General features: G+C 37.6%; 2 protein-coding genes across 3 annotated transcripts; one reads left to right on the top strand and one right to left on the bottom strand.

The window, feature by feature from the left end:
- Positions 1 to 109: 109 nt before the first annotated feature.
- Positions 110 to 6,186, bottom strand: poldip2 (polymerase (DNA-directed), delta interacting protein 2). 2 transcript variants are annotated; one of them, XM_055196568.2, is made up of 11 exons: positions 5,840 to 6,186; positions 5,068 to 5,149; positions 4,870 to 4,967; positions 4,690 to 4,786; positions 4,176 to 4,251; positions 3,969 to 4,076; positions 1,847 to 1,983; positions 1,715 to 1,741; positions 1,501 to 1,626; positions 1,316 to 1,395; positions 110 to 948 (listed from the first exon to the last, which is right to left on the bottom strand). In XM_055196568.2, exons 1-11 carry the CDS (start codon positions 6,022 to 6,024, stop codon positions 834 to 836), a joined length of 1,131 nt encoding a protein of 376 aa, XP_055052543.1. In that variant the 5' UTR covers positions 6,025 to 6,186; the 3' UTR covers positions 110 to 833. The 2 variants fall into 2 exon arrangements, with proteins under 2 accessions (XP_055052543.1, XP_055052544.1); XM_055196569.2 differs by having other exon boundaries at positions 5,068 to 5,143.
- A 189-nt stretch (positions 6,187 to 6,375) lies between these two features.
- vma12 (vacuolar ATPase assembly factor VMA12) lies at positions 6,376 to 8,368 on the top strand. Its single transcript, XM_055196570.2, has 6 exons — positions 6,376 to 6,881; positions 6,969 to 7,042; positions 7,122 to 7,211; positions 7,691 to 7,733; positions 7,859 to 7,971; positions 8,068 to 8,368. Exons 1-6 carry the CDS (start codon positions 6,710 to 6,712, stop codon positions 8,161 to 8,163), a joined length of 588 nt encoding a protein of 195 aa, XP_055052545.2. The 5' UTR covers positions 6,376 to 6,709; the 3' UTR covers positions 8,164 to 8,368.
- Positions 8,369 to 8,554: the final 186 nt, after the last annotated feature.

Here is an 8,554-nt window from a genome sequence, read left to right as displayed (position 1 = left end):
ACTGACGTAGAGCTAGACATGACATCATATTGATCCGCTTTAAAGGTCAGTTTCTTCGTAAAGAATGTCAGCTGTTATTGCATTATTTCACACACAAAAAAAGACAAAATCAACTTGAAAACATTGTTTTATTTATGCTTTAACAAACTTATTTACAGTAAATAATGAAGCAGTTCATTATCCATTTTAATCCAAATGCATAATCAAATGATGATTTCAAGGTGATGATCTTAATGCAGCCATAGCTCAATAGACATCCGTAGTCAAACCACATTTTAGTAGCTGACTTTGGCATGACATCTGGATAAGCTGTGCAGCATTCCATTAACCAGGCAAAAACATTCAACACCCCAGGGAAAAACAGTCATCTCCAAAACGTAGAGTGCCCCAAACCAGATTTCACTGGAGCTCAAGCTAAACAAGTAAGGGAATTACATACACTACAGGGGTACAAACAGAAACGAATGGACAACAATCCTTAAGCTTATTTAACAGAGGAATACAACTGTTCAAATAAATAGAAAAAAAATCACATTTAAACCCAATATACTGCCTGTTGAGGTTCTGGGGATTCAGACCAAAAACTGGCCATGCCTCTACTTACCACACCACTTGCATTATTTGATCAACTGCTTCCTTCAACTTTGCATTTTCACTTAAATACGCAGATGCTACACATCTCTGGTGCTGCAGTAAGAATCAAACTCAAGGATGTTTTACTAAAACCATCATAAATGTAAGCAGCACTAAAGGAAAATAAAAACTGGATCTCTTCAAAGGAATGGCCTGGTGGAAAGCCGATCTGTGATGGTAGAAGTATTGGAGCAGGTTTATTACAATGGATAACCAGTAGGGGGAGCTTTGTCATACTTATTGCTCTCTAGTGAAAAAGGTGGAATGCGCACGTCGAAGTGTGAGCCATCTGTTCTCTCGAAACAGAATGTCCCCCTAAACAAGGAAAGAGTACAACATATGATTTTCATTGCTCATTACCACGAAATAAACTAATGCAAAATGAAAAAATACATGTTTGATGTGGAGAAAGATGCTTAAAGGGATAGTTCACCCAAAAATTCTGCCATCATTTACTTGCTCTCATGTTGTTAGAAACCTTAATATGTTTCTTTGTTCTGATGAACACGAAGGAAGAGGTTCATGAGCCTCATAATTGGTTTGGTTAGAAACATTCCTCAAAATATCTTCCATTATGTTCATGGGTGAACTATCCGTTTTAGTGGCATACAACTGTCACATCCATTAACTTGTGTGGGAAATATTTATAATATGATAGTTACTCATTCAATAATAAACTCACCACATGTGTCCACTGGGTGCTTGAAGTGAAACATGACTGCTGTACTGAAAAGCTGGCTGTTCTCTTGATAAAACCGGCTCCTGATAAGATATTACAGGTTTGCATTTAACAAATATTTCCGTAGTCCTGTATTGGTGTTTATAGTCATGTCATGCATTAATAACAGTCAAGATCTAAGGGGTCACCTTGCCCACCACTCCTCTCCCACGAACTGTTTCCAGAGTCCCTGATAGACTGAAGATCCTCCAGTGTCTTTCCCTAAGTTGAACTATCTCGTTGCCCAGGTTCTCCAGACGAATGCAGTATCGCCACTAAGGGAAAACATTAGCCAATTGTCTACAAAAGCTCTTATATTCTTTAAAAAAAATCTCTTAAATAGCATTTTATAAATTTGCTTACCCAATACACATGTGAATTTTGAGCTTCCTGTAAAATACAAAAAGATAATCTGAATTATGATCATAATCATGTTTTTCATACATTCACTACAACATTCAGCCTGCCGATTACATTTAAGCTTTCTGATCTTACTCTCATGCCCATGTAGAAGGGGATGACAGTGACACGAATGTTCTCTGTGGTTTCCCTGTGCACGTCTGAGAGCTCCAACCAGGGATGATTCTTCTCCTGCCAGGCCCGTAATGTATCTCTGGCAGTGAATGGGGGATCTAAATAAACAATAGTAATAGAATCCATCAGAAACTTTTAATCAAGAGGTGTAAAGCCTGAAGTACAGTTCAGTTTTTACACGTAAGCTAGGGTAAGCGTACATTGCGTGTGACACAAATTTTATCATTAGAATAGTATGTGTAGGTTGTGCATGCGCGTACAGAAGTATGCAGTATATAGGCCAGGACAGGTATTGCAACTGAGACTGTAAAAAATATGGACATAGTGTCCGTGACGTCACCCATAGGTTTATGAATAGCTTTTTAAAGCCAATTGTTGGCGGGGCTTGCCGTCATCATCTTCGCACCGCGTCACTAGCGGATAACCAAAAATGCGTAGAGGCGGGACATGGGTGAAGCTGAGGTGGCTGGTTGCTGAAACCATGCCTGCCTAGCTCGACTCTAGCGACAGCAGTGGCAGTTCACCCATCACTCAAGTGGCCACGCCCTTAATTATGCAGAGCTTTTAAGGCTTAAAGGATTAGTAAATTTTCTTTAAAAATCCAGATAATTTACTCACCACCATGTCATTCAAAATGTTGATGTCTTTCTTTTTTCAGTTGAGAAGAAATTATGTTTTTTAAGGGAAAACATTTCAGGATTTTTCACAATTTAATGGACTTTAATGGACCCCAACACTTAACAGTTTTAATGCAGTTTAAAATTGCCGTTTTAAAGGTCCTAAACTATCCCAAAGGAGGCATAAGGGTCTTATCTAGCGAAAAAAAATCATTTTTGGCCCCAGTGTTTACAAGTGTGGAGAAAAAGAACCGTTCCGACGTTGTATGTGAAATGATACTAATTAATGTCTTTGTGTCAGTTTATAGACCCCTTCACGGTTCACGTCACAGGCGGTTCCCACTGCGCATGTGGGGGTCAGAAAAGCCATTACAGCAGATTGAGTTGCGTATTATTCGGTATCGTCAAAAATGCCTACTTACGTCGTGGGCCGTGAAAATCACACCAGGTCTTCCATTAAGTTTTCGCGATTCATGCAGAATCTCAAAAACAAAAAAATACAACATCTGCGGCTGCAAGCAATTAACGTGCAGACTAAGACAATGCAAATATCAAAGAGGCTTGTGTTTGTAGTGCTCACTTCATTTGAGGTAAGTCATCATTTTTCAGCCCTGTTAGATTAAATTATAAAGCCTGGATGGTATGAACAGTTTGACCCCATGCTGCGCATGCACCCGATAGTCATTCAATGTTTACAAACCTTGAAGGGGTCTATAGTTTAAAATGGTTCACAAATGTGCGTTTCATATATGTAACACGTGACCTTTCCACGGCATTACGCAATTACGTGAGGTTGCGCTGGCATGTCACACGACCGAAGGAAGACGAGAAGTTGTGGTTTAAAAGTGCTTTTTTCTTGTCATAAATGACAATTGTTTCGCTAGATAAGACCCTTATGCCTCGTTTGGGAGTCCTTTGAAACTGCAATTTTAAACTGCATTAAAACTAATAAGGGTTGGGGTCCATTAAAATGAGAAAAATCCTGAAATGTTTTCCTCAAAAAACATAATTTCTTCTCGACTGAACAAAGACAGACATCAACATTTTGGATGACATCGTGGTGAGTAAATTATCTGGATTGTTTTTTAAGAAAATTTACTATTCCTTTAATATAATTTAAATGTACGAGTTACAAAAAATTCACCCCCCTCACAGTTGCCATAAAAGGCAAAATTAAACAAAATTTTTGTACCAGGCTGTAAACATTATTTTCTGCTGTAAAGTTGGACATTTTAACATGGGGGTCTATGGGAATTGACTCCCTTTTGGAGCCAGCCTGGTCAGTTGATGAGTTGCAGTTTAAGTTACTTCCGTATTGGCTTCATCAGGGAGATCAGAAGGTTGCCCCGCGGTCTGAGGCTGCACCTTTGACTCTGAGCCAACTCTCAAGTAACCATAAAAAATTCTCTTTACTCCAGGATTAACAGTTTAAAACAATTAAGATAGTAATTTAGGAGTTTAGTTACTTTTGGAGGGGTTGAACATGAGAAAGCGCTCAAACAGTTCATGCTGAATAGGAACTTGCTCAGTGGAGTTGTAAGGCAGGATGTCTTCATGACTCACATAATCCAGACCTAAATAAAGCACACAAAAATAAGTACCTGACACAATGGGCAGCATTTTCTTGATTGTAACCATACCACCTTTTGTACAATAAAATGCTTATATTTTACCTGGGATAGCATACAGGGCTCTGCTATCGTCATGATTGGCCAAAAATGTAACAGCTTCAGTCTGAGATCGCTGGGACTAAGAGTGACAAAAACACAATTAGATCAATCATAGGACAACTCGCTACATCAAAACACAATTCAGCCTGCCACCATTAGTGTTTCAAGGTGACGTTTTTGTGATCCCGACACAATCAGAACTCACAAGGATATGTCCATATGTGATCCCTTTTAATTTTAACAATCCATGATTTCTGACATTTTTATCCTGTGTGGAAATTTGTTAAACGATATATTTTCTGTGTTATGATGGCTAAATGACCAGCATCCCGATACAAAACAATACATTTAAAGCCCACGCTCTGGATGTCCATTCCTCACAGCCTCGTTTTGGAATCAACATTGTGGCAGGCTGAATAAGGCGCATATCAGCTATTTTAATCATTCGGTAAAATAACTACATTGAAAAAATCTAAATTCCAAATGACATTTACATTTGTAATTTGATGACACTTACTATGTGTGGGCAATCTCTGGTGTCTATGAGGACCTGGTAATATGTATGCATTTTCCCTTTCACCTCTTTGGACCCATTGCCCACAGAGTCTGGCTTACTAAACAGGAACAGGACAAACAGAACTTTTAAGATGTAGCACACACTAAATCATCTTAAGCCCAGAAGAGCTGTAGCACATACCTGTCAGCTGTAGCAGGGCTCACATCTCGATCATAGAGGCGAGCATGCCAGGGGAATAATACTATTCCCCTGTAACCAAATATGCTGTGCAGGAAAAGCTGCAGATTGCAATTGTAAACATAAGTTTAAAAGTATTTTAAATGACGACATCAAAGCAATTAGAATAAAATGCATTTAAGGAACAAGAATTAATCTCACCTGGCCTGTTTCATATTTTCCATGTTGCTTTAGGGCCTCAAACACACCGACAGGTTCTAGTATTTTCCCCTCAGGCCTGTTTCTGCCGAAAAATGTACTCGTAGAATAAATCAGTTGTAAAATTACACACCTAGAAGAATTTCGTCTGGATGGGTTTTTTATGACCAAACTCAACTGATCTCAGTCAGTAACTGGTCAGCAAGTTTAATTATTGTGCAATGTCTGTAAAAAGTTAAGGGTTGGACTCAGACCAGACCAAATTGTTCCAGGTTAGCATGCGTTGAACTGACCACTATACAACACGCTCACAGTAACAGGACTTGTTTACACAGACACAGACCATCACTTATGTAACTAAGAAGACTGGCTTTGGGGGTTTAAAAGCAAGGGTGAGGTTTGACCCTTTTGTAGGCCTCATTTGTGGTGTGTTGCTACCTGCCTCATATAAGAATTACAGAATGAACATTTTAAGGACATTTTAAAAGCAACTTAAAGCAATGTTACATTTAGCAAAAAAAAATCCAATGTTATCACAAGTTGTTAAACGTTGAGCATTGAAACCTTATGGAGGCAGTGCTGCTACTATGTAAGCATGTGAATCAGTAACAGCTTACATCAAACACCTGACAGCTGATAGTGAAGGCTTCATATTAATAATCAACATTTCATTAATACATTGTAAAGTATTGTAGTTACAACAGTTTGTTAAGAATTTGAACTGTGCGCAGTTATGCAACATAAGTACGTAGTAAGACAGCGTTCTAGCCATTACCTGGACGACATGAACCTCGTCTGCTGAAAACTGGCCAGTCCACACGCTGAACATAACGCCTGAGGTCTTTTCCGATCTAATCCACTGTTGTATTCAACTGCACTCAGTAATCTGCGAGTGCAATTCTGATTGTTATATTTACTAGCGGTGGACAATAAAGCCCGACGTATTGCGCACGCTGCCATCTTGCTTTAGCCACCCACACGTGAACACAAACACATAAAGTTAATATAATTCAAGTTAAATTCAAAGCTGGCATTTAAAGGTTGTGAAATTCATGATTGTTAAAAAGACAACACCGTTGTGACTCTTCATTTAGTTTTACAGTTATCACGAAAAATCGGGAACTACTGCGGCACCGCATTTCCCATCATGCATTGCGACCGGAAAACGTTGTAAGTTTTATGGGAAATATAAATGTAAAGAAAATATACGAAAAAACCCCAAGAAAAATCTGAAAGAAAAACAAATAATTCTATAGTAATATAAAGAGATTAAAAAATGTTTCTTGGTCAATTATGACAAAGGGGCGGTCTCTCCTAATACGTCACCAAAGCGGACGACACAGCAGTCATATGATGTGCAGAAGAAAACCGGAAGCATGTTTTATTTAAGATAAACTGTTAAATATACTGCTTATGTCGCTGTTTCAATTGCAATTACTGTATATTTTAGCAATGCTGGATATATTTTTCTGTTTTTAATTCATACAGTTCAGGGCGTTGCGTTGTTAGCATTAGCAAAGAGCTTTACTCTCTTGGCAGGTTATACTTTGCCAGGTATCATTTTCAGTTTAGGGTCCACATAAATTGCAGCTTTATATACAAACAACCACACTTTATAGTCCACAGACTCTACATTATTGTTAGCATGACTTCTTCGTTTAAAATCGGCGAGAATTTTCACGAGAAAGCAAGAGATTTACTGAAGAATGACTCTTCCATATCAGAGGATCTGAGGGAAGAACTGGAAAACTTAAAAGATGAGTCCATCATACCTTTCAAGACTGTAAGAAAACTTCATAAGCTTCTTCAGGCAAACGGTAAGAGAATCAGGCTAATCATATAAAGTCTTGCCTATGCATAAATATTCCTATATTATGATATTAAATTGATGTTATCTTCTGTAGGACATCCAGTGTACCTACATGAGCTGTTGGAGGATAGCACACTTTATCTACCAGAAGTCATAACACCTCCAAGAGTAATGAAACGTCACTATCCATATATTTTTTCCATCGTCTAAAAGCCTGTTCTCTAATAGTATTTATGTTTTTCTACAGAACCCCGAGCTGGTGGCCAGGCTGGAAAAGATTAAAGCAAAATTAGCCAATGAAGAATATAAGAGAATTACACGGAATGTGAATCCACAGGTGAACTCTTTACTGCACTCCCTATAAGAAACACATGCTCTAAAGATTTGTAATATGTGACCATGGACCAGAAAAACAGTCTTAAAGGTCAATTTCTTTTTAATAAATAAGCTTTCAATTGATGTATGGTTGGTTAGGATAGGAAAATATTTGGCTGAGATACAGCTATTTGGAATCTGGAATCTGGAGGTGCAAAAAATACAAATATTAAGAAAATCGCCTTTAAAGTTGTATACATGAAGTGCTTAGCGGGACATATTACTAATAAATATTTTAATGGTAGGAAATTTACAAAAATCTTCATGGAACATGATTTTTGCTTAATATCCTAATAATTCATGGCATAACAAATTGAAAAATTTGCTACAAAAATTCCCATGCGACTTATGACTGGTTTTGTGGTCCAAGGTCCCATATAAGTAAGTGGTAATAAATTAAGCTAATATAACATACATTAAAATGTCTGTTTCCCTTAACAGGAAGTTGGTCATCATGGAACCTTAGCAGATTTTGGACATCAAGGTCAAGCTCTTCTTCATTTTTATGTTCATTTTGTTTCATTGTCAAATTCTGCTCATTATTTAGTTTTATCAATCTGTCAAACCGTGTCTTCTTGTTGTACCTTACTTGTCTTTTGTTTTCCACAGTGCGTTCAGTGAAGGCAGTTGTCATTACTGTATTCAACTTCCTGGTAACTGTTATTGCTGCATTTGCTTGTTCATATCTGGGCAGCCAATATATATTCACTGAGACAACAGCGGTAAGTGCACAGCGCACACCATTTACACCGTTCATTGTACAAAATTTCCTTGCATCATTTCTAATATCTCTGTTCTTTCTTTCTTTCTTTTTTCAGAGAGTAATAGCGGCAGTGATTGCCGCCTCTGTTGTTGGTCTAGCAGAGCTTTATGTTCTGGTACGGACTATGGAAGGAGAACTTGGAGAGCCATAAAATCAGAATATGATGAAATGTTTTCGTGCCTTTCTGTGTATTATTGTACAGATTGTTGTGACTGTAACTGAAGATGTGTTATTTATTTATATGTTCTGCTGTTCATTGAGCATTATAATACATAAGCTCCAGTTTAAATTGAATTTCTATCAAATAAAATGAATCCACTTTTTCAATTAAAAGGCACTGTAAGGTACATTTCAAATGTTTTGTTAGTCTTTGTGTTATCCACAGAGGTGTTAAGAGACACGATTATAAATGACCAAAACACTTTGTTGTATTTTGTTGTTTAATGTGATTGTAAACTCACAAACACTAGTGTAGAACCATCATTTTTTTTCTAGAAAATAATAAAATACATCCAAAAGCAGCTTTGAGTCAAAAGCATTTA

Source organism: Misgurnus anguillicaudatus, chromosome 24, assembly GCF_027580225.2.
Source record: "Misgurnus anguillicaudatus chromosome 24, ASM2758022v2, whole genome shotgun sequence".
In the NCBI taxonomy this organism is placed as follows: Eukaryota; Metazoa; Chordata; class Actinopteri; order Cypriniformes; family Cobitidae; genus Misgurnus; species Misgurnus anguillicaudatus.
Note: the sequence above shows the minus strand (reverse complement) of the source record. Positions and strands in the feature narration are given on the sequence as shown.

What these genes read in the sequence shown, in the direction of transcription:
- poldip2 (XM_055196568.2), bottom strand. Translation starts at nt 6,024, where the DNA reads ATGGCAGCGTGCGCAATACGTCGGGCTTTATTGTCCACCGCTAGTAAA. An exon ending in AGCCCTGTATGCTATCCCAG is followed by an intron (nt 4,077 to 4,175) that starts GTAAAATATAAG and finishes TGCTTTATTTAG; the next exon opens with GTCTGGATTATGTGAGTCAT. An exon ending in CCTTCTACATGGGCATGAGA is followed by an intron (nt 1,742 to 1,846) that starts GTAAGATCAGAA and finishes TGTATTTTACAG; the next exon opens with GAAGCTCAAAATTCACATGT.
- vma12 (XM_055196570.2), top strand. Translation starts at nt 6,710, where the DNA reads ATGACTTCTTCGTTTAAAATCGGCGAGAATTTTCACGAGAAAGCAAGA. An exon ending in CACGGAATGTGAATCCACAG is followed by an intron (nt 7,212 to 7,690) that starts GTGAACTCTTTA and finishes TTCCCTTAACAG; the next exon opens with GAAGTTGGTCATCATGGAAC. An exon ending in TATTCACTGAGACAACAGCG is followed by an intron (nt 7,972 to 8,067) that starts GTAAGTGCACAG and finishes TTCTTTTTTCAG; the next exon opens with AGAGTAATAGCGGCAGTGAT.